The sequence below is a fragment of the Aphidius gifuensis genome, linkage group LG4, assembly GCF_014905175.1.
Source record: "Aphidius gifuensis isolate YNYX2018 linkage group LG4, ASM1490517v1, whole genome shotgun sequence".
NCBI lineage: Eukaryota > Metazoa > Arthropoda > Insecta > Hymenoptera > Braconidae > Aphidius > Aphidius gifuensis.
The window spans coordinates 10,978,587-11,004,653 of NC_057791.1; the positions used below are offsets into that span (position 1 = coordinate 10,978,587).

General features: G+C 32.0%; 2 protein-coding genes across 14 annotated transcripts in view; one reads left to right on the forward strand and one right to left on the reverse strand.

The window, feature by feature from the left end:
- LOC122855023 overlaps positions 1-26,067 on the reverse strand; it is a 90,728-nt gene that overhangs the window by 1,582 nt on the left and 63,079 nt on the right. For 12 of the 13 annotated variants that reach the window (XM_044156123.1, XM_044156121.1, XM_044156120.1 and 9 more), the window contains 3 exons: positions 4,115-4,432; positions 3,377-4,032; positions 34-3,254 (listed from right to left, as the gene is read on the reverse strand). In XM_044156123.1, the coding sequence (XP_044012058.1) occupies positions 34-3,254; positions 3,377-4,032; positions 4,115-4,432 (4,195 nt within the window). The remainder of the gene's footprint in view (positions 1-33; positions 3,255-3,376; positions 4,033-4,114; positions 4,433-26,067) is intronic. The other variant, XM_044156125.1, reaches the window with a different exon arrangement.
- LOC122855035 lies at positions 23,657-24,680 on the forward strand. Its single transcript, XM_044156151.1, has 2 exons — positions 23,657-23,906; positions 23,992-24,680. The coding sequence occupies exons 1-2, from the start codon at positions 23,657-23,659 to the stop codon at positions 24,351-24,353; spliced, it is 612 nt and encodes a 203-aa protein (XP_044012086.1). The 3' UTR covers positions 24,354-24,680.

A 26,067-nucleotide genomic window follows, 5' to 3' on the forward strand; every position in this document is an offset into this window, starting at 1 on the left:
TATCATTTAAAAAAATAATTCTATAACATTTACCCTGGGTATGATGATCTGTAAGAACTATGATGCGATGGTCCATAGTCTTTGGTTCCAATATGATCATTACGTTCACTAATGCCTGTTGCTTTTTCTCCCTCTCGGACAATTTCTCCCACTCCTAGAACTGCACTGTTTCCTTCGCTAGCCGAACTGTGTACCACGCCATTCAGCTCATTCAGATTCTCACGTTGAAAGCCTTGGAAGAGACGATCACCTGGTCTTGTGTGACTATTTGCTAGCGGCGTACTCGTACCACTCTTGAAACTCTGATTAATCTGATGAGTGATGATTGCATCGATGAGGCTGGCAGCTGTCAGCGTAGATGAGGCGTCTTGGCCAGTCGGTTGTTGATTAGAAGATACCTGACTTGGCCGTGATGATGGCTGTTGAGTGACTTGTTGCGAAGAGGTTTGTTGTTGATGTGGTTGAGATGTTCTTGATGACTGGTTTAAGCCCGTACCAATGAGTCTCGATTGCGTCTCACTGTCATGATGATGCTGCTGATCTCGGTAGATATGCACCATGCTCGATTGATGTCTATCAGCTTCCATATTTTGCTGCTGTCCTAAATTATGTTGTTGTTGTCGTTGTTGTAGTTGTTGTTGTTGTTGCTGTTGTTGTTGTTGTTGTTGTTGTTGTTGTTGTTGTTGTTGTTGTTGTTGTTGTTGTTGTTGTTGTTGTTGTTGTTGTTGTTGTTGTTGTTGTTGTTGTTGTTGTTGTTGTTGTTGTTGTTGTTGTTGTTGTTGTTGTTGTTGTTGTTGTTGTTGTTGTTGTTGTTGTTGTTGTTGTTGTTGTTGTTGTTGTTGTTGTTGTTGTTGTTGTTGTTGTTGTTGTTGTTGTTGTTGAAGAAGATGATGATTATGATGATGATGACTACCCAAATCACGTTCCCGCTGTGCAGCCATAAGATGTTCTTGTTTTTCACGCTGATGCTCGACTCCAATTTGTTCACGCTGATGTTGAAGTTCTTTTTCTTTCTGTAGCGTCAATCGATGATCCTGATGCTCTTTTTCACGCTGTGCTGCAGTTAACGATGCAATTTTGAGCTGTATATCATTTTCGCGTGCAATTGGCAGTCTATTTTCCTCTTTTTCTCTGATTTGAACTGACAATATATGTTGATCGCGATTTATTAGTTCACGCTCTTTATCCTTCAAAAAGCGCTGCTGATCTATATGTTGCAAATCCTTTTCACGTGTTATTCTGTGTTCATCCTTGTCACGCAAATGTGCCGAATCTTTTTCTCGCTCTCGATCACGTTCTTGCTGCTGTTGGTGATGTTGCTGTTGAGCCATTGCATGTTGTATTGCTAGACGGTGCTGTTGTTCCTGTTGTAAACGAATTTCTTGTTCACGCAAAGCACGATTGTTATCAACATATCGGTCTGCTAGAAGACGATCTGCCATTGTTTTGCCGAGACCTTCATGGCTACCACCGGAAGGAGAGTGACTACGCGGTTGGGGTACTGGTAAGCTTGGCAGTTGTGCAGCAACATCGACTAAATTCGTAAACGCACAATTATCGAGATTAGGTGGTGTCGGAGAGTAATTAATTTGCTTTTGAGGATTATGCCTCTGAATGACACCCTGTCGTGGTGCTGTATGAGATTGACTCTGAGATGTTGGGGTTTGAACAATTATTGGTTGTTGTAGTTGTTGTTGCTGTTGTTGTTGTTGTTGTTGTTGTTGTTGTTGTTGTTGTTGTTGTTGTTGTTGTTGTTGTTGTTGTTGTTGTTGTTGTTGTTGTTGTTGTTGTTGTTGTTGTTGTTGTTGTTGTTGTTGTTGTGGTGGTGGTGGGGTGGTGGTATAGTATATCGTTGAAGGTGATGGTGTTTCATTTTTACTAGAGCTTTCATGATTTGTTGTAGAACGTCCACGATGATGCATCTGTTGACTAGTTATGTAATCATTCATAATAATTTGACGTGACGAGAGCTGTTGTTCTATTGTGTAACTCGGTGAGGGTCTTGGAGCATAGGAATTATAGTTACTATGAGTAACAACAACACCCTGACTCTGACCAGCAAGCGGTGCATTTGATGCCTGTGAGTTTCTCATTGAACGATGATACTCATAAGATCTTTTATCAACTGGATAAGAATGAATTGGTGTACCTTGAATGATGGAACCACTTTCTTTAAGCGGTAGCGTTGAACCTCCAGTTCCACTTGCATTTCCAGGTGGTGTCATTTGACTCAAAAGACCTTCATATCTCACCCCAGATACTGGTGTTCCATGAGTTATGGATCCACTTTTGTGATTCGGTACAATACTACTCAACTTAGGAGATAGTTTAGGATGCGAGGGTGGAACATTAATTTTGTTCATTTTAGGTGTAATTGAAGCTGGAGGGCGAGGTGATGAAATATAGTGAACAAGAGGACTTTTAACACTTCGACCTTGATCACTGTGTCCATGAGTATGATAATATGCAGCAGATGGTGATGGTGGTTCTGATCGAAAAACACTAATAATCGACGTCTTGTTTTCTGATGATTGGAGACTGTGATTATATTCTTGTTGTTGTTGTTGTTGTTGTTGTTGTTGTTGTTGATAATGATGAGTTGAAAGTTGTTGCTTTGGTTTTTTGACACTAAGATCTAAAGTGCCTTCTGTTTCTCGCAATGCTTGTTGCACTTGCATTACGACCAAACCTTCTTTAGGTAAAGAATCTGATGTTAATTGAGCTTGCTGATTACTCGCGTCGTCACCTGTTGGTGGACAAGGAGTTATTGTTGCTTGTATTTGGGTTAGTTGTTGAGGATGTGGAGCTGATCTGTGGCTATGGTGTGGTCCAGAAACAACAGAGAGTGTGGCCAAATTCGAATCTCTATTCGGCGGCATGGAAGAAGATTGCGCAAATTCGCGTACAAAAGTTATGTCATTCCTGTGATCTGTCTTGAGAATTGAAGATATTGTCGGAGTGCCAGAGCTAACCGGTATCGAAGGACCACCAGCTGGACGTTTTAATTGCATTTCGATTACACCACACATGAGATCTTTGACAGTCATCGGATTTGCATTACTCGTGATTGATGCCGTTGTTGTTGTTGTTGTTGTTGTTGTTATTGTTGTTATTGATGGTGGCGAAAATTCCCTTGATAGTTTCTGACGCTGAGAAGATTGTGGATTAATAGTTGTACTACCTGTGATTGTTGAATTTGCTAATCCATTAGAATTTTCAATATCTGCACCACTCGGACACTCGTCCGCCGTCTCCTAGAACAATGGCCAATTAAAATCTCTATCAGACGGTCCACTTTATGGTTAAAGTTGAAATAGAAAGTAATGTAAAAGGATAACCTATTGATTAAAAAATAATAGAATGAAACGATATTTACCGTGGCAGAGCTGTCGTAGTCTTCCCTAACACTAGCATTGGTTAATTGACTAGTTGATGAATTTGTTTGTTGGGTTGAGATAGCTGGCACGGCTGGTGGCACAAGAGTTATTCGAACATCTGCAGAATTGTTATTCAAAGGAAATGTAGTCACGATCTTGGAATTACTAGAATTAAGGACTTCTGTAGAGGATGCCGTGATCAAGGTTGGTGGAGTGCCGCTACTTGAGATTGGATTAACAGGACTCGCAGCACTCGCAGTGTCACTAGAATCATGCACTGCTGTATCATCACAGCTGCTTGTGCTACTGCCACTTTCTTCTTCATCTGTAAGGCAGGGTCTTCTTTCCTCCCCCAATGACTGATAATACTCAGCAACAACTTGGTCCAAGCCTAGTTTTTTCCTATACGTAAGGTAATAATTTTTGCATTGATGATTTGATTTGTCAGGTATTTGTTCAGATACTTTAGGCCAATTCGTGCCATGTTCTCGCAGAGCACGTCGTAATCGTTTTAGCTCATCTTCGTTCCACTGACGAGCAAGAAACTCAGAACCTTCGTCAGGTGTTTCGGTACCACTAGTTACATGTGGCGCCAGGCGGCGCGATATGCGATTAAAGCATGCTGAGCAACATTTTGTCACATTGTTGGATATTTCTACGTAGAGTTAAAGTTTAAATTGTTACCAAATCAATCATGAATAAGTTTGTGATAATCAAAATAATAAAAAAAGACTCACGAAATTCTTGAATCACTGGATCTCGTATTTCTGGTGGCAGTTCCATCCATTTTGATGGCAACGCACGAAGACGTTTAACACGACTTTTTACGTTAGCATTGGTGGCATTTGGACATCCAGGTAATGGGCAGGCAGTGTATCGACCCCGAACGGCTTTGCATCTACATGTGTTACAAACACGAGCTCCAGGCTGGATCTGTTCCTCGCGTAAACCGTACTGTGATGCTTGGCTACTAGAAAGTACACGGCTTTGATTTCCACCTTCTACTATGTTTTGGCAAATTGCACAACCATGTGGGCCTAGCTGTCTTCCGCTTTCTGAAACATTAATACAAATTTTGTTTTCGTAATTTGCGTGATTTTATAAACGAAACTGAAACGAAAATCTTGAATTTTTGTATACTCAAAAATCTTATTCCACTTTTTAATTTCAGAGTGGCATAGTTCGACAAAATCAAAACTTTTAGTAAACAATAAAATTAATGTAAAATTAATATATCTCAACAAAAAAAAAAAACAAGTTTTTTTTACAAAAAAAGTGTCAAGTATTCGAAATTATGTCACTAATTGTGTGTATATTAATTAAGATGTGATACCAGAAAGACAAGAAAGAAATATATTTTTGACGTTGTAATTAAGTCTGAACTATTGAAAAAAAAAATTTTAAACTTGACCCCACCTGATGTAAAATATATGTCTTGAATACTGAAATTTTATTTGGGAAAAACCAGGTGGGGTCAAGTTTACAATAGTTCAGAACAACGTCAAAATATATTTCTTTCTTGTCTTTTCTGTATCACATCTTACACATATTCAAATACTTGACTGCTTTTTTTTTGTTATCTTTGTAAAGTAAACAATTTATTTATGCTGTCAAATTAGTTTAGAGGTTATATGTCATGCATACAAACAAATAATAACATACTGCAGTGCAGCCAAAATATAAACACTAAAAAAAAGAGAAGAGAAGTAGAGTTTTATTACCAACTGAACGGAAGAAATCTGGTCGATTTGATAAAAACGCAAAGACCGTAAATATCAATTATGCTTTAAATATATATTACCGCAATGGAAAAATCTGATTTTTTTTTTAAAAAAAAGCTTGACATCGATTTATGGGATCATTACCAAACCTCAACACCCTCATTCAACTCTATCATATTTTAATTAAATTTCTAAAAGATCTAAGACAGAAGGGGACAAAATATTTGATGTATAATAAGGCACGATAGTAGTAGTTAATCTCATCTGATCTCATCTCACACATATTCTCATCAACACATATATATTTCTTTCCGATACTTGATAATATATATTTTATTATAACAAAAAAAAAAAAAACAAATACAAAAAGAAGTGTCAAGTATTTGAAAACGTCACCAATAATGAGAGTCCGGGTGCAATAATAACCAGTCGAGTACTCAAAGACAAGAAAACGCTCTGTCGCTCTGGGTGAAAAATAAGAAAAATTAAAATTGGTAAATAAAAAAAATAAAATAACAGTCGTCAATAGAATTAAAAAATACATATTTTTTTTTATAATAATTAGTTAACGCGATAAAAAATAAAAACGAAATTTTTTGTTGTGAAAAAAATACTTTTTTTTAATCATATAACTCGTGACAACTTCTTTGAAAATTAATAGATCGACTCGAAAATTTGACTGTAGCTTTGTTATAAGCTAGCGATTGCAACAGTATCATTGAGGTTGAAAGTAAATCGCATCTGTGGACGAAGTTTGGGCCTGAGAGGGTGCGCATCTACATATGGCTATAAAAAATATTTTCAGTGCCCTTCTGTCCAAAATATATTCACTATAAAAACAAAACATAAATTTATGATTTATGTCCCCGAAAGTCTCAATTTTACATGAGCTGTTTATTAATTTATGATTACTTTAATAATCAAAAGACGTGAAATATAAAAAAAAATGGCAAAATTTTGAAGTACAAAGTTGAATAATTTGCTGGATAAAAAAAAAAAAAAAAAAAAAAAATTAGGCGCTCTTTCACGATATATAGGTATAGGTTTTAATATTCAATTTTAATTAATAGAGGATAATAAATTTTTGTCTTTGTCTAAATACTTGAGTGGAAGTGAGAAACAGTATTCTCTTTCTAATCTCTCGTTCTTTTTGCACTCATGAATATATAATGTTTTCAGCAAACATCCGCCAGATGTCTCTCATTTTGCCCTGGTTGCACCTTAAACGACATATATTAATAAAATTTAATAAATATTTGATCACAGAGCTATAGGAACCACGAAGGCTTTCGCCGGAGTTTTGAAAATTTCCATTTTTTAACCGGGAACGAATTCGTTACACAAAAATTTTTTTTTCCTTTTTTTTCGTTACCAGTGAGCATACATGCAATATTTCAGCTCGCAGTAATACATATTTGTCCAGGTTAGTGCCAGAGATAGCGCATCTGAAATACTGCTCGTTTTTTTAGTGTATACCAGGGGTGGAAAAAATCTCTCCGGGTTTTCTCCGGATTCCGTATGGGTTTCTACGCAATCGAGACTTTCAGAGATATTTTTCCGGGTTTCTCCTAGATTTTTCGGAAAAAAATACCCTAAGTATGTTTCCTATGTAGACTCTTATTTCTCATTTTTTCAATTCATTTTTCCATTTTTTTTTCCGTTGTTTTTTTGAAGCAATTGTGTGACATTTTCCATAATTTTATTGTAGAATATCATCTCTCGCGGCCAGTCACAAAAATAAAATTGAAATTACAAAGCACTATAGTAATTTCTATTCAAACATGTTTTTTAATTTTTAGTTAAAATTTCTGTCAGTGTACATCAAAAATATATTCAATTCTTGACTTTTTTGGTACCATATCTTTTTGGATTGAAAAAGTAAAACAGCTGCAACATGAGTATACTCACAATTGCACGGAGAAAAATTTTCACTCAATATTACTATGGTGCCACATTACCATAGAACCATATTATGATTATTAAAAAATTTACTGTCATTTCAACGAAAAAAAACAATTGTAGTCTTGAAAAATTAAAATGTACCATAGCGATTTTGTCATGTTTTTTTTTTGCTATTCCCCGATGAAAAAATTACAACGCATAAAGAAATTTTTACAGAAACTAAATTTAAAATTTAAAATAATCCAGTCTAAAAATTACATTGCACCATAGCAAAAAATATTTTTTTTTTTTTTGCTTTGTTTAATTCTAAAATTTTACTTTGTTGTTATGGACAAAATTAAAATGATCCTCTGAAAATTTACAATGTACCATAGTAATTTTAATAACTTTCTTGGATTTCCTGTAGGTGTCACCAACAAATACAAAGCAACATATTTAAAATTACAATGGGCCATAGCAAAATTGATGAAGAACTCAGAAATGTCAACTGCCCCCACTTTTCAGTCGACTGCGCAGGCGTGACTTTGCTTATTTTCAAATTGTTAATATAAAACAAATAATATTTCAATTACGCATACGTTTTTGTGGCGCAGCGGATAACTCGTAGGATATGTATCACGATGATATGGGGTTCAAACCCTGGGCTTGAAATATTTTTTTACAATATTTTTTTACGAGCGTTTATAAACAAAATAAATTTTGCGTTTGCCCATCGCAAGAATTACTATGGTACACCGCGGAAGGTCGCACGGCCAGTAAGTGGCGTTTTTCAATGAAAATTGCTATGGTTTGTCTCAAAATTTAATATGATGCTCTTATGGTTCCAGCTTACTGAAACACAACGCAAAAATTGCTATGGTATTATATTAAAAAAAAATGTAAATTTTTCTCCGTGTGTTAACGATTTCGAATACTTGACGCTTCTCTATGTAAAAAAAAACTTTTTTTTTTTTTTGTTATATTACAAATGACTACATATCACTACGAACTACTACGTGTAAAAATTTTCTAGAACGAAAATTCTATTTTCAAGAAAGTTTGTTATCAAATATAGAATTTTTTTTTTGCAGTGTAAAAAAAAATAAAGTAATGTAAGTTAAACATATATATCAACAACCTGAGCAAAGGCTGAGTTCTGTGTTCAGATTACTGACACTCACCTCATTTATATCTACACTAAGAAAATTTTTTGACGAAAAAAAGAAGAATATTCCTCGATAATAGATATAAACTTCTTGGCAAGAAAATTTTTAAAGGAAGAAATAATTTTTTTTTAAATAAATTATAATTGTTTTGTAAGGAGAAAAAAAAAATTCTTGAAATAATCGAAGTTTTTTTATTTCATACAGATAGCGTTTTGTGTCAAACGATCGATCGTTTTCATCAAGAAAAAAACTTCTAAAAAGTATCCCCACCACGCCTTAACACTAACACTACTACGTTCCCTATAATAGACTACATTCTTGTTTCGAACGGCAGGGGGTATTTTTTGAGAAATAAACTTCTCAAGTTATGCCACTTGGTGTTTTCATTCAAACGGTGGCTGTTTGTAAAAAAAACAATCGTCATTTATTAAAAACGATGTAATGTTTGTGTCAAATATGACAGATGATTTAATATAAACAATAAAGGTAATGAATTAAATAAATTATAATTTGTTACAAACAAAAAAAACGTTCTCAAGGAATTAATTTTTTTGTTTGATACAAACGATTTTTTTTTTCTAATCAAACTAATGATATGTTGAAAATTGAATCTATCGTTTGACACAAAACGCTATCTGTATGAAATAAAAAAACTTCGATTATTTCAAGACTTTTTTCTTTCTCCTTACAAAACTGAAAACAATTATAATTTATAAAAAAAAAAATTATTTCTTCCTTTAAAAATTTTCTTGCCAAGAAGTTTATTTCTAAATGTCAGAAGTTTTTTTTCTCAGTGTATATATATAATAAGTTCAATTATTTAAATAAATAAAGCACATTTTTATTTATAATATAACACTAATTAAATAATTTGTTTCTATCTTGAAAAAAAAAAAAAAATTTATTGGTTTGGACTTGCCGGGTTAGAGAATCAATCGATAATGCGCATAGCAAAAAAATTCATTTGAAGAATAAATTATGACTTTTTATACGTAGAAAGAAAGGCTCTGATCAACATTTGGAAGAATGTCAACAACATCCCAGGTAGGAGTTCTCGGGCTTGAACAACTGTGCCAGGCTTGTGCGAGGGTCGTGTATCGAGCCTGGGGAGCACAGGCTTGACACAAGCTTGTGCCCATTGTTTTCTCCGGCCTTACACGAGCCTCGTTAACACAGGCTTGACACAAGACTGTCCCCGTTGTCTTTAACCGGCCTCACACAGGCCTCAATAATTCAAGCCGGTGTCAAGCCTGTGTTTTTTGTTTTCCCCGGCCTCACACGAGCCTTGTTAACACAGGCTTGACACAAGACTGTCCCCGTTGTTTTCAACCGGCCTCACACAGGCCTCAATAATTCAAGCCGGTGTCAAGCCTGTGTTTTTTGTTTTCCCCGGCCTCACACGAGCCTTGTTAACACAGGCTTGACACAAGACTGTCCCCGTTGTTTTCAACCGGCCTCACACAGGCCTCAATAATTCAAGCCGGTGTCAAGCCTGTGTTTTTTGTTTTCCCCGGCCTCACACGAGCCTTGTTAACACAGGCTTGACACAAGACTGTCCCCTTTGTTTTCAACCGGCCTCACACAGGCTTCAATAGTCCAAGCCGGTGTCAAGCCTGTTTTTTTTGTTTTCCCCGGCCTCACACGAGCCTTGACTTGTGCATATATTCAATTAAAAAAAAAAAATTAATTAATTAGATCTATAAATTGTGAATAGACATTTTAAATAAAAATTATTAGGTTTTGACTATCGTGCCAGGCTTTTACAAGGACTGTGTATTGACTCTCGAATAAATTCATCCATATAAAAAATTTTGACTGACTCTTTCATGAATCCCCCGTGGTCGACTTGATAGAGCGTTGGAGTTCCACGTGAGAGACCTAGGATCGATCCCCCGTTACGCCGTTTATTTTCGTTCATATAATCATCGTTAATTCAAATTGTATCGCGTAAAAAATAATAATGTCAAATTAATAAATTAATAATAATTGTTTATTTATATTTTTTTATAATTTTTTTTGCAAGCCGGTGTCAAGCCTGGGAACACAAGACTGTGTCAAGCCTGGGAACACAAGCCTGTGCCAAGCCTGATACACTAGTCCGACACCAGTAAATACATCGTGAACATTCCAGACTTGACACAGGCTTGTGTCACAGGCCTGACACAGGCCCGAGAGCCGGGTAATCAGGCTTGTCCCAGGCTTGTGCCCGTCGTCACTTCCTACCTGGGATGGACGTTCACTTTACTTTTGTTTAATTTTTTTTACTCGAAAAAAGTTATTATTATTCTTCTATCATTTTGCTTTAGAATAACAATAATTACAATTTTTTTTTTGTCCGCTCAATAATTGTTACTTGTATTATTTGAATTTATTGATTCAATTATTGACTTTTTTTTATATTTGACGCTATCTGTTTGATTGAAAAATGGTCACATGGGAGTAAATATGAGTGGCATTAATTATCGTTTTGTTTGACACTTGTATGACATCCGTGCGTAAATATAGATACCATATGTATGAGTGATTCTATTAAAATTCTCTCATCTCAAGAATATGGTTATCGATGACTTTTTTACCACTTGCAAATGTATTCAATTACCTTATATATATTTACAGGCATCAAGAAAAAAAGGTAGACCCTTAATTCTGAGCTCTATTCAGAGATTATTCTGCAACTCTATGTTATTTTGAATTAACATTGGTGTAGTCATGTAGTAAAGGTGTAGTCACGTGTATAGTTATGTAGTATTTGTACTTTTTTGACTACAACTTCTGTTGTAATTTTATGTACATAGTCATTCATAGTTTCATGTAGAATGGTGTCCCGAGATGAAAAAATCAAGGATTCGAATAGTATTATTGATATTTTATAGTGTTTGAATTATATCCGGCGATCTTTATGAGGTATTGTGAGAATACTTATGAGTAGTTTCGATATTTTGGTGGTATTATGAAAGAAGTAAATGAAGAGCTCGAATATCGGTTCTCGGATACAATTATCCCTGACAGGTATTTTAAATGTTTGAGTATTTTAAAAGTCTTTGAAAAGTATTCTGATACTCCAGTTTTTGGACTTAGAAAAATTTCAATATCATAGCACCGTATTATATAATAAACTCTAATTATTTTTAGAGTTAAATAATTTATTTATGAATTAATTAATAATTATTTAATAATTTTTTCTATCCTTATATTAACATTTCCAATTTATTCTAGTAATCATGCTGGGGACACCACATCTTTTCCTTACATACATTTGCCAATAGCTATTTAACTATCATTGATTACGGCACATGTTGATTAGGAAAGGATGTATAGTCAAATAAATCGAGTCGTAATCTAAAATAACGATAGTGAATCTCTTTTTTAATTTTTTAAATAAATTATATTTGTATCGACTTCGTAGGTTATGTCAACAAAATTTCAAATTTTATTAACTTGTAAAAATGGTCTCGCGGTAGAGTGTAGGTTCAGTAATTAGGAAAACGTAGGATCAAACCCGGGTAGAAACGAATTTATGTAAACAAATATATATGTAAAACGCACTCGTGTTGGAATTATTTTTTTCAAATAATCAGCAGGTATTTTAACCGGATACAATTGTATTTTTGAGTATCCCGAGCAAGTATTTTAACCGGATACAATTGTATTTCAAATACTCGTCAAACATAATTATCTTGCTAAAAATACTTTTCAATCGGTATTCGAAAAGTACTTTTAATGGCGCTCAGAAACACAATTTCAAGTATCTAACACAATTGTGTTTCGTCAAAATACCTCAATTTTTTCATCTCGGGGGTCTAGTTAAGACAAAAGTTGCTAAAATTAAGTGACATTCGATTTTATTTAATGGGTAAGTCGTTTAAGGTTGAAAGTAAATCGCATCGGTGGACGAAGTTTGGGCCTGAGAGGGTGCGCATCTACATATGGTTATAAAAAATATTTTCAGTGCCCCTCTGTCCAAAATATATTCACTATACTGGCAGGTTCTTGGTAATATGTGTGTATGCAGTCTATCTGGATAGACACACACATACTACCATAGCCAAGAAACATGAGACAGCACGACGAATAAAAGAAAGAGAATGACCGCTAATGATAAAAAATTTTGATTCTGATAATTTAATATCTTTTAAAATCCACGGTGGAAAATTATCATTGAGGGCTTAAAAAATCCGTATTGTAAAGAAGTACAAACTGATAGTAAATTAAGCAAAATCGTATAGAAACTTTTTTAACTACAGAAGAAAATATGTGTTCAGTCCCTATACCTACGCGTTAAAGTTGTCAACTTTGACATTAATTATCTAAAAAAAACCACGGTACAAAATTCTGAAAAAAAATTAACAAAATAGATAATTATTCTGGCTTTTATATGAGACCGAAAATTCGAAAATCGTATAGTTGGAAATTCTATTTACTTTCAACCTTAATTTGAAGATAATATTGATTAAATTAATAGAAAATTGTTTTTATACAAAAGATATATGAATGGAAAACTTCTTGTTAAAAAACGAAAAAATTCTTGAAACATGACAGATTTAGATTTGAAATGAAACTAAATTAGTTTTAAAAAAAGACAAATTATTCTTGTAATGACAAAAAACTCCTTGAAATAAATGCTAAAAAGGTCTTGAATTGAGACGCATACTTCTTAAGAAAAATCTGTTTGGTCTCACTTCGAGAACAACAGTTTTAAAATTTTAGAACAAAAGTCCTTGGAAATAATCAAGATGTGTCTTGAATTGAGAACAAAAAGACTTCTATCATATCAAGTCAAAATTAGATTCAATTCAAGAAGTAAATTACTACTGATTTAAATAAAAAAAAAAAATTATTTGTTTACCATTACTAACAGAAGTACAGTGCATCTGTACATTGTGAACAATGTTTTTTTTCGTAAACTAATAACTTATGAAGGGATTGGAACCCTCGACCGACGCAAACCACGGTATCTTAAGCCTAACGACTTTCTCACCGAGCCACGAGCGCATGTACGTGACGGGACGAAAATTTCTGTTCTCATAAAGCATGACATTTGAAAAGAAAGATTAAGTCATATTCGAATTAAGAAACTAACGTTCAATATCAAATACTTACGGAAAAATAATTAAAAAAAAATTAATAGAAAACTAATCTTTAGTCGGTATTTATTTTCTATAATATTATCATATTATTATTAAAGTAATACAAACATAGAAAAAGAATATTTTATTATGTCTTATAAGTTGTTTTATGATATATGTAAAAAAAATAATAAGCAAAACATTTTTCTTTTGACTTGTTAACAAAATTAACCTCAATTTGAATATGACTTATTTTTTTTTCAAATGTCATGCTTTATGAGAACAGAAATTTTCGTCCCGTCACGTTCATGCGCTCGTGGCTCGGTGGGAAAGTCGTTAGGTTCAAGATATCGTGGTTTGCGTCGATCGAGGGTTCGAATCTCCTCATAGGTTATTAGTTTAGGAAAAAAAAACATTGTTCACAATGTACAGTGCACTGTACTTCTGTTAATTAACAAAAGTAATGTTAAACAAATAATTTTTTTTTTTTTATTCAAGTCAGGAGGAATTTACTTCTTGAATTGAATCTAATTTTGACTTTATGTTCTCAATTCAAGACACAACTTGATTATTTCCAAGAACTCTTGTTCTAAAATTTAGAACTATTGTTCTTGAAGTGAGAACAAAAAGATTTTTTTCAAGAAGTATGCGTCTATATTCAAGGCCATTTTGGATTATTTCCAAGAAGTTTTTTTGTCATTACAAGAATAATTTGTCTTTTTTTAAAACTAATTTAGTTTCATTTCAAATCTAAATCTGTCATGTTTCAAGGATTTTTTCGTCTTTTAACAAGAAGTTTTCCATTCATAACAAGAATTTTTTTTCTTCTTTCGAAACTAAAAATTTCCTTGAGCAAAAGTTCTATCCGGTAGAACTTATTTTTTTCCGTGTATATCTTATTTCAAGTATGCTGTATAATTATGTTAGATAAGTATGTTGTATTCTCTTTTTAGGTAAATCGCAGGCTGAATTAAACATGAAACGGGTAATGGAGTTGGAGTTGGAGTTGGTCATGATTGTTTACTTGATTTGTGTCGTTGGCAATTGGAATACTCGACTAAGCTGCTATGCAACGTAGCTCGATGCTTGCTCGGTAACTAGCGGTAGCTCCGTATTAATTAGGATTAAGTAAATCAAGATACTAATTAGCTTGTCCGATTCTTCTCTACTTCTACCACTTTTAACAACCACCATGTATCTTTCCATTTAATTTTCTCATCAGTTTGCATTGAGAGGTTTTTTTGTTTCTCTGTCTGTGCATACATATTTATTCAGGGCGTTTCATGAAAGAAGAACAATGAAAAAAAAAAAAATGATATCGTCTGTGTTTGTATTCATAATTATTTATGTAGTCTCTAGCGAGAATCTGCCACTATTGAAAAATTAAAAAAAAGTATTTATTAGGGATCAAATTTGAAAGTTTGGCTGCAACAGTAGAAAGGGAACAAAAAAAATGAGTTTGAAATATCTGTTAAAAAAATAACAAGAATAAAACAGGAGCAGAAGAGAGAAGTAGAAATAGAAAGAGAAAAAGAAAAAAGTGTATATAAAATGAAGACTCACTACCCGAGCAATAACGTCAAAACTATTTGCACAGTTGTCTCAACGCGGTGAAGGGCATTAAACCGAGCGTTCTTCGGTCTCGATTCACTCACTGCTTGAATAACCCTAGGCAGTATCGACTATATGCTTTTTCACATTACTTGTTTCAGGACTTTCACCACAACATACAGACGCATAAAACGTTATGGATGCTTTGAAATTATATAAATTTTATATGACTTGTAAACAGTATATAGTATATATAGTATAGTAGTTGTTTACGCAATGAGGGCATATTCATAATTGGTAATCTTTATTCAATAAGATAACTCGAAAATTAGTTTGTTTTGCATTAAACGAGGATAAACAAAATTTCACAACGTGTTTAAGTAATGTATACTAGACCTGTCCAAAAAAAAAGAATTTTTTTTTTTGTACCTTCCTAAGGTCTAAATTTGTTCTTTATGATGACACAAAATAAATTTTTTAGATTTTTGAGCCTGCTCATCGTTTTGTATTTCCCATTTGATCACGCGCGTATGGCTGTGTATCTTTGACTTTGCATAACTCAGTCAGTTTTAATCCTAGAAAGTTGATATTAGTCTCATTTTGTAGCTTATGAAAATACCTTCAAATTGTCACTGTACATTTTTTTTGTACTGTTTTTTTTTTTTTCGTCTCAAAAAAAGCTTGAAAATCATGATTTGCAATTTAACTACTAAACATATTTTATTTAACATAAAAATTTTTTTCTTTATCAAGCTCAACAATTTTATACTTTCGAATAATAATACTTATCCTACTAATAATAATAATAAAATACGTTTACAAGTTAAATTGCATATACCTATAAAGTCATGGTTTTTGAGGTTTTCTTGAAACAAAACTATTAACAGTACAAAAAAAATGTATACAGTGACAATTTGAAGGTATTTTCATGAGCTAAAAAATGAGACTAACATCAACTCTCTAGGATTAAAACTGACTGAGTTATGTACAGTCAAAGATATACAAAGATACAGCCATACGCGCGCGTGTTAATCAAATGGGAAATACAAAAACCCGATGAGCAGGCTCAAAAAAAATCCTAAAAAAAAATTTTTTTATTTTTTTTTTTGTGTCATCATAAAGAACAAATTTAGACCTCAGGAGGGTACAAAAAAAAAAATTCTTTTTTTTTGGACAGGTCTAGTATACACACACTTTTAGAAAATTTTGTAAAATTACAGTAGGTTTATGCAAAAATACAAAACCGGTTTTGTAAAGGATTAATAAAACATTTTTATTGGAATTCAACATATTTTGAAATTGAAAATTTTTATTTTGTAATTTTACAAAATGTTGAAGTTTTCGAAGAATATTTGGATTTTGGATAAATTTTTTCATTTTTCTACATAAAAAAATTACAAGTATGAATTATAATAATCATAATTATATACATTTCCAAATATTCTTTGTAAAATTTAATATTTTATAAACTGACAAAACACAAATTTTCGATTTCAAACGATGCAGTCCACTGTCAAAAAGTTCTCTATGAAATATGAAATCTACAATTTATAACAAAAAACATTTTTTGATAAAATCAACTGATGCTCCCGAGTGGAAAAATTTTCAGGATGCCCTATTTGACCTCAAACCCTGATCAGAAACGGATCAGGATTTCTTATTCAGGGAACCTGACTCATTCCTGACCCGAACCTGGTCAGGACACCTTACGATTTCCTTAAGTCAGGTAACCTTATCCAATCCTGTTCAGGAAAAGAACAGGAAACCTTGACGTATCCTGAATAAGGTTTCCTGAACAGATTCTGACCAGGATATTATCAGGAAAAATTTATCAAATAAATTAATTTTTTTTTATTCAGTTTTCCTGTTCAGGAAAGGAACAGGAAACCTGAACGTATCCTGAATAAGGTTTCCTGAACAGATTCTGACCAGGATACTATTAGGAAAAATTTATCAAATAAATTAATTTTTTTTATTCAGTTTTCCTGTTCAGGAAAGGAACAGGAAACCTTGATGTATCCTGAATAAGGTTTCCTGAACAGATTCTGACCAGGATATTATCAGGAAAAATTTATCAAATAATTTAATTTTTTTTATTCAGTTTTCCTGTTCAGGAAAGGAACAGGAAACCTGAACGTATCCTGAATAAGGTTTCCTGAACAGATTCTGACCAGAATATTATCAGGAAAAATATTTTTTGGATTTAATTTTAATTTTAATTTTAATTTTAATTCTAAAACAAAATGACAAGGGACAATTTAACAAATTGTTATATTTTATTTGTACGTCAAATTTACGTCGCAAATTCTAATTTAAGTTTTTTTTAGCTGATGTAATTTATGAAAGCAAAAAATCACATCCGATCATCGATAGGCCGCGCGTGTTAAGGCCCGTAGTTTTAATCTGAACGATCCGAGTTCGCGTCCCGCTAGTGGTTAGGTAATTTAAGTTATGTTAGGCATATAAAATCTTATCATTCAACCTGTTTCATCATTAACATTGCTATAGTAAATTAGTTAGCCGATTTACAAAACATCAAATAATAAAAATTAATTTTTTTAGTTTTTTTAGAATTACTTGATCCGTTTCAGATCAGGAATCCTAAAAAAAAGCGTTACATTCTGATCCGTTCCTGAACAGGATTCTTGGTTATATTCTACCCGAGTGGAAATTGAATCCGGCTTGGCCGGATCCTGATCCGAATCGGATCCAGTATGGCTAAGGTAATCCGGATCCGGGTTTCCTGACCCTTTTCGGATCCGAATCGGATCCAGATTGCCGGACTTTAATCGGACCTTATTTTTTTTTTCAAAGTTATCTCCGGGTTCGGTCAGGTTTGGCTAAGGCTAACCGGATCCGGTTTTCCTTACTCTATCCTGATCCGAATCGGATCTGGAATGCCGGACTTTAATTGAAGTTTGTTTTTTTTTGTCAAAGTTAACTTCCGGATTCGGTAAGGCTTGGCTAAGGTAAGCCGGATCCGGTTTCCCTGATTTGAAACGGATCCAACTTAGAAGTATTTGAAAAAAAAAAAAAAAAAAAATTAATTTCAGAATGTCATTTTATTTTTTGATAATAATAAATACATTGTTGCATATATATAGTATTAATCATATCAAGTTTTTCTATTGTAATTTTGAAATAACTTTCTACACTTGTAAAGGACTTTTGATTTTATCGATTCCACGTACGCCGCCGTGGTCAATAGGATAGAGTTGCCGACTTTGAACAGAATAGCCCCGAGATCGATCCCCGCAAAATCCGGAATTTTAGTTTAGTTTAGGTTGAATTTTCTAAGATAAAAATATTGTTAATAATGATTGTTAAAAAAAATAATTGAAAAAAGCAAATATATTTTTTTTTTTAAATCAAAATTTTTTTAAAACAAAATTCGGATCCGGTTTAAATATAAAATCGGATCTGATTTGGATGTAAAATCGGATCCGACTTGAATGTAAAATCGGACGTTTTGGATGTAAAATCGGATCCGTTTTGGATGTAAAATCGGATCCGATTTAAATGTAATTTCGGATACATAATTTGGTATCCGATTTAGCCACGGTGTCCTTATTGTAACCGGATCCGGTTCACCGGATCCGATTCGGAGCCTAGCCGGCGTTACATTTTCAGTCCTTATAAGCCTGTCAGTTGAAATACTAACGAAAACATTGTTTTTTTATCTAATTTTTTCAGCTTTGTTTCAAGTGTTGCATAAAAGAAATGTGTATAACAAAAGTAAAATTTTTTTTTAATTAGAAATCAACAATGCGAGTATTTATTTTGTGTAATACACATGGTGGAAACTTGATGTGTTTGTGTACGAGTAGGGAGGATGGAAAATCAAGCTTCAAAGCGTTGTTCATACTCTCTTGGGAAATGTAGGTAATCGCTGTTCCATCAGCTTCTCGCGAACGTTTGTTTATTGGCCCATGTTGGAGCGAATCAGGAAGAACAGAAAAGCAAACATGTATATCGATGATATTGACAATCTATATCTATCACAGCCGTTGTTATCATTAATAATCGCTCATGTACTTTTGATAGTAAGTATTTACGTAGATATTACCTAAAATACTTGTGTTGAATTGAAAATATTTGTAAAACACATATTTTGAAGTAGCAATGTATGTGTATGTAGTTTTGTGACGCAGATTTAAATTCTCGGATTTAAAATAAAAATTATGTTCATGAACAAAATAATTTATAATAATTCAACGTCGATTGAAAATTGTATTTTAAATAATGCACCTAATAATATGTATTTGTGTGTCAAGTTATGTGAAAATAATATTTGTTAATAATAATATTTAATATTACAATATTTTTTTGAAATTTTCTTTTTTTGTATAATATTCTTAACCTAAAAATATAGAATATTCGTGACAGGCTGTTTGAATTCTTGAATTTTTTTTTTTTTAAATGCTATTTTTCATTACTTGTTATTGATTTTTAATTTTAATTTGATTTAATTCTATTTTTTAATTTGATTATTAATTTATTTATCCTTTTAGTCTAAACAATTTAAATTTCACTGTTTCATTTTTTATCATATCGGGTCAGATAATTTTTTTTATTTTTAGTGAATATTTTAAACTTTAAATACTTTTTATTTGAATCATATTGGATGTGTTTTTTTTCTTAAGGAGGTTATGCACAAATTCATTGCGGGTGTTGCGGGGCGCTTCTGACGTCACAGACAAAACTGAAATCCGACTACACTGTAAAAAAATAAAGTGAAAAGCGCCTGCGCCCCATATACAATATATGGGATTGCGGGTATGTGTGTGTGTTTGAACATGCCATACGTTGCCACATCTAATTTTTGTAAAGTTTATAATTAATTACTCATTAATTGACCGATCAACATATGAAAATTTTTCGCGCAATTAATAAAACTCGGTTTCTAGTATATGTGTGATTTTTTTCAAGACTTTTTCATCATTTTTTCTATCCGAAAAAAATGGTTGAAATCTCCATAAGAGCCAATGTTAAATATTATTTTTAATAATTAATTACAAAAAATTTAACCGATCAACATAAGAAAATAATTATACCGTTGTATTCAGAATGAAAAGATCTACTTGTGTACAAAATTTCAGAACATTCTCATTATATTTTTCAAAAAAAAGAGTAATTTGTGCATAACCTCCATAAGACCCCTCCTTTGGGCTTCGCGACGTGTTTCGGGATGTTAATTTATCTATTGTTTTTTAATATTTAATAACTTTATTATTTATTTTTTTTAAAGTAAAATAACAAACTACGATTATGACAACTAACATTTACAACATTTGACAACTTAGTTTGTGGCGCGTAAAATCTCATTTACACTGCATTCTTGGTATAATATCGTGTGTAACTCGAGTGGTAATTGTGTGTGACGCGCGCGCAAACCATCAAATAAAACACAACTTACCACTCTTGTTGCACAATATACTATTTCAACATTTATAGCACCATTGTTTCTTCGAATCATCTTCCGTTGAAAGACTTTAATTGCACATTGGATTCTAGTCTCCCACTTACAAATATTCCGTCTCTCACGAGACAACGTACACTATTATAAAAAAATTACAATACTATTTATTTTTTTTTTTTTATTGCCCTGGTAGAAAAATTCCGTCGGCCCGACGTATTGGCTCGACTTTACATGTATAAGCATATATGCTTGTACAGGTTAAGTCGGGCAGCGCTCACAAATTTCTACCAGGGTGAATATAATAAAAATATATTAAATAAAAAATATCTTCGTAAATAAATAAATAAATGTATAAATATTAAATACCTTTGTAAATGAATAAATATAAATAAATTTGAATCATTATAAAAAAAAAAACTCAAATTAATATTAATCTATAAATCTAATAGACATAATTAGTCGTATAATCAGGATAACTTAACTTATTCTGAGTTTCAGGATAAATTGCCAGTCGTTCAACTGAATGAATTTTTTTTTCGATTTTACTATGTTATAAATTTATGTAAACAAATCATATAATAATTATTATTATTATCATGTTATCATATTATTATTACTTCAAATAGTTATTAACTATAATTGTTTAGAAAAAAAAGGTAAAAATAAACAATTTAATAATTTGGTATATTCTTTTTTTTTTAATTTGCGTAGCTACTCTTTTATCGTTAAAATTAGAAGCTTTAAGAACTCAATATCCAATTTAACTGACGTCATTTATGCATGCGAAAAATTATACCGATCATCGATAGTTAGGATCGCCGAGCGTACTAAGGTCCGTCGAAATAATCGGAAAGTTAAGAAATCGCGCTCCACTTAAAGTAATAATATTTAAAGTGATTAATTGACTGTTAGAATCAAAATGTACCCCCTTAGGGACAATAGAATTTTAAAAACCACGTTTTTTGAGCCGAATTTGAAGTCATTCTGTTGATTCTAACAAAAGTTAGAGCTTACCTTAACTCTACATAATTTGAACGAAAAAAAAAAAAAAAAAAATCGAATTTAAGAAAAATAAAAAATCTTTATCTCAGATAAAACAGATAAAATTTAACACGGCCCAAGCCGGAGTATTGAAAATTTTTAATTTTCAACGGTAATGCGGGCCACGCGCCCCAACAAACATTACCAGATCTTTTTACGTAGGCAAAGCTATAGTATTGAATTCACTATATAAATTTAATAAAATGGTCATATCTCCTAAAATAATATAGATAAAAAGTTCGTATCAGAACAAAATTAAAGGTTGTGAAAAATGCTATAATCGGGTATATGAGATAAATTATTATAATTATTTATTTATTAGTTATCAACAAAAGAAGAATTTCCAAAAATTTTAAACAGCAAATATTAAGAAAACTAAAGACAAATCGTGGATGTGATTTTTTGCCTAAACATTTAAAATTCTAAAATCTATATAATTAAGAGATAGTTTGTTTTTTGCTATTGTTAGAAATTTATTAATTAACGAAAAAACAAAATTTCTGTGTTTATAACTCGTATAACTTTTTAAAAAATTAACTTATATACTTCCATTTGGTCTCAAATTGTTGGTCTTCTAAATACCGAGAGCCACACTGTCTTGATAAAAAACGCTCCGAATTCGCGTTAATTAGTTATCAACAATTGTTTATAATAATAAGTAGTATCTGGTATGTTCTTATAAAAAAATAGCCATGAAGAATTGCTTTTAACGATTTTTTAGAAGATAGTGTGGTTATCAGAAATTTAATCAGGAATTTTTTGGGCTTCACAAAATTTTTTTATGTTTATTTGTTCAAAAGTTATGAAAGGTATAAACAACTAACAATTTAATATTTAACACTGTTTTTTGACAAAAAGGGATGCGCGCATCCGTAAAAGTTTCTTTGCTGTGGTTATAATTTGCTTGATCGATAAAATAGTTATTCAAATTATCACGTTATTGAAAAAAAAAAAAAAAAATTGCCATAGAAAAATTTTTATAAATAAAAGTACTAAACAAAATGGTTTGAAAAAAAATATTTGTTTAGTTGAAAAAAAAGTAAATTGAACGATTAATTTTTTTAATATTTGTATTGATTTATTTCTTGAACAAATCTAATAAAATTATTGTTATTAATACTTACATGAAGACCTCAAATTTGTTTTATCTGCATTTTAATTTGTGTACATAATTTGACATGGCACGTCAGGGCAAAAAGAAAAAAAAAAATTCAATCATATAATTCAAAATTATAAAAAAAATTAAACTGTTATGAATTTGGAATAATTGAGATAAACCACACGGGCTTTCGCCGGAGTTTTGAAAATTTTCAATTTTCAATAGAACGAATTCGTTACTAAAAATTTTTGTTTTATAATTTTTTCTTCTACACGGAGAGAAATTTTTCGTAAATTTCACAGTTCAGGTTAGGTAAAAAGTACAAATGTGAATTGCAAAAAATACGATTCACCAGCCACGCCGATGACATATACAAGATAGACGACTGACGGGACTAATCATTTAGTGTCATGTAAATTCAAACCTCCCTACAGCTCGACAATCTTTGCAGTCTCGCTCAAAATGGCTATAAATGTTAAAAAAAGACGTTTTAAAGACTATATTAACAGCTGTTAAAGACAAAAAGACTGCCTATAGAGACCAAAAAATTTTATCTCGGGCTATTATTTTTCCAATCAAGTTTTTTTTGGTTTCCAAAGAAGAACAGTTTTAAAATAAAAGTTTTCTAAAAATTGAATTTTTTTTTCTACAGTCCTGCGAGCTCATTTGCTCAAACTTCAATAATTTTCCTTAAATTATCTGTGAGATCGTATAATTCATGCGGCAATATCATCTATCACCTGATCAAAGGTAACTAATTGAAGAAAAACTATTTTGAATGGCAAAAAATTTCAAAAAATTAAACTGCTGAAATGGAATGGAAGACAAATGTGAAAACCAACCTACTGATATCATTTACATTAATAACAAGATCATAATTATTAAAAAAAAAACGCAAATCGGTAAATTTTCTAGGAATTATTCTGCTTATCGAGCTGTCGAAAGAGAAGTAAGAGGGCATGTGTCGGGTGGGCAACCAATCTGCTTTCATTAGGGGCGGTCCTTGTCAGCGAAATCCAACCAGGGGTCACAAGCAAAGTTTTCGCATGGGCAGTGGGGTAGCTCACGAAAAGTGTTGTACCACGGTGCGACTACCCGCGTTCAAATCACAAACGTCAAACGACTAAAGCTTTCAAGAACTAGTCTCCCGGTTATTTCCCTAAGTGATATGTAATAATAAAAATTCCAATAGATAGTAAAAAACATTAGTAAAGCTGTTCCATATTTATGGCAGTTATTCTTTCTTGCTTATAAGACTTCAAGTGATAAGTGAAATGAAGAAATTTTATTGTCATTAAAGTTTTGATTATATAATAAAAAAAAAAAAAATTAAACATGTATAATTTATATCGAGCATGGTTTGGTGATAAAAGTTATCCACATCTCGAACCTTTTTCACCCCCTGATACTATCATCAGAGTCGGCAACGAAGGTGAGCATCATTTTGTGGCCCACCGAGTTGTCTTGGCCACTCATAGCGGTTATCTTAAGGCTTTGCTTTCTGCTACGAATACAATTTCTATGGCTCCAGAATCTTATCGTGACGGTGTATCGAGTGTCACATCCCTCTCCGTTCCATCAGTTGGTAAATATGAATAAACATTGGACGCATGGAATGTGTTTAAAATTATAATGAAAATTAATTTAAAAAATTAATGGTTATTAATTAGGCGGAGAAACGTTTGCTCCATTGCTCAACTATATGTACACGGGACGTCTAGAAGTTACCCTAGATAACATTTACAGTGTTCTATTAGCAACGCATTTACTTCACATGCCAGGTGCTCTCGAGAAGTGTCGCGCTGCTCTTCTAAGACTTCGGGGACCACGAGTTGGAGCTTCTATCGTGAGGCCAGTACCAAATAGAATTATCGCTTCACCTTTGTCTTGGCCTCAGAACGATATCTATTCTTCCACATTCATTGGATTTTCCCGCTTATCAAACCTGCATCGCTTTCGAAGTCATATTCCAGTTACACCTAGTCCAAGTCAAGCTCTTGAATTCGGAACTAGCATAAATCTTTACAAGTAAGTGGTGGTAAAAAATTTCAATGGTAAAAGTGAGGGTACGAATATTGTAATATAAAAACTTAATTGCATGTAAATATTCATAGTGAACACTATGATTCTGAATAATTAGTATGGTATCTTACCATTGGCCCTCTCGAGATGTTATTTTTGTGGTCTTCGACAGTCTTTGAACCGTCTTTTTCAACATATATAACCATTGTTGCTCTGCAAATGATCGAACACGCTTTCAATGGTCTTTACATATTGCACATTCGATGAACCCTTTAAATGTCTGTTGTCTCGCTCAAAATTTTGAGTTTTTTTTGTGTATTTAGATGGTTGTATATGCTTTAACCTTTATTTATAGAAATGTTAACGAATAAATTTAGTTTGATTGATCTTAAAATTCATCTGAAATTTTAAATTCGTTTTTTTAATGAAATATAAAAAAACTGAAAAAAAAAAAAAAAAAAAAAATTCTCGTGAATCTAGTAAAAATTACATTTTTTCATCGAAATTACTATAGTCTTCAGTAAACTTTACAACTGGCAGTCAGTATATTTTAGACCTACTAAATTGTGAGACAAAATTATACCAAATTTTCTGGACTTTAATCGGGATAATTTACGGATACATATAACATCAAGATAAAAATTCTTAATTTTTATATACAAAAGTGACTCATTTTTCCTTTTTTAATAAACAAAAGAGGTAAAATAAGAAGAAATAAAAAAATTAGGCAGTTTTTGCAAAATTACAAAATCAAATTTATAAACTATCGTAAGAAAAACGCCTAATTTTTTTTATTCATATTTTTCTTATATTATCTCTTTTGTTTATAAAAAAAGAAAAAAATGAGTCACTTGTATATAAAAATTAAGAATTTTTATTTTGATGTTATTTCACTTCTTTTATTTAATTAGACGCTATTCTGGGGAAAATTCTAAGTTTTCAATTTTCTAACAACAGTTAAAAAAAATTTTTTTGCAAATAAAAATTATTAAAATACAGTTTAGAATATGTAGAACACAAGTGTATATTTATTAAAATTTCGTTTCACAATTTTAAACAATTGTTTTTCAAAAACAAAAAAAAATAGAATCTAACGCGCGCCAAGTCATCCCTGTATACAGTGAACCAATCCCATGCGCGTATTCGTATGTGAGTATGCGTATATATTGATGTGAAGTGAAATGAAGAGAGCACCGATGCATGTATAAAAGAGGACGAAGAGATAAACGAAGAGATCAGACCAGCAATGTTAAAGAAGAGAAAAGAACATGATATGACGGATTAAAGAATTTTTAAGTTTGAAGATTTTTTTTTAGTCAAAACTGTTACATGGCATTTACGGGGTACTGCATCTATTTTATTATTCATCGGAAAAATTCAGAGGTAGGCTTATTGGATAAGGGAACATCAATATTAATAGGAAAACTATTTTTACTTGAAATTGAAAATTGATATTTAAGGATTTATTAAATAAATAAAAAATTGTGACGTCACACACAGGCAGCCTATTTATATAATTACCCGGTAACATCTCTCACGCTGGGAAAAAATGAATCGAGACTCTACCGAGTCTCCCGATATATATAGTACAGGATTTGAAATCAATAATAATGGAAATTTTCACGAAAAATCTGGATGCAAAGTAGGGAAAAATCATTGATATATATATATAGAAATAGGTCTAAGAAATAACGTCGTCAATGTTTTTTACTCCTAGGCTTAAT

What these genes read in the sequence shown, in the direction of transcription:
- LOC122855035 (XM_044156151.1), top strand. Translation starts at nt 23,657, where the DNA reads ATGTATAATTTATATCGAGCATGGTTTGGTGATAAAAGTTATCCACAT. An exon ending in CCTCTCCGTTCCATCAGTTG is followed by an intron (nt 23,907 to 23,991) that starts GTAAATATGAAT and finishes GTTATTAATTAG; the next exon opens with GCGGAGAAACGTTTGCTCCA.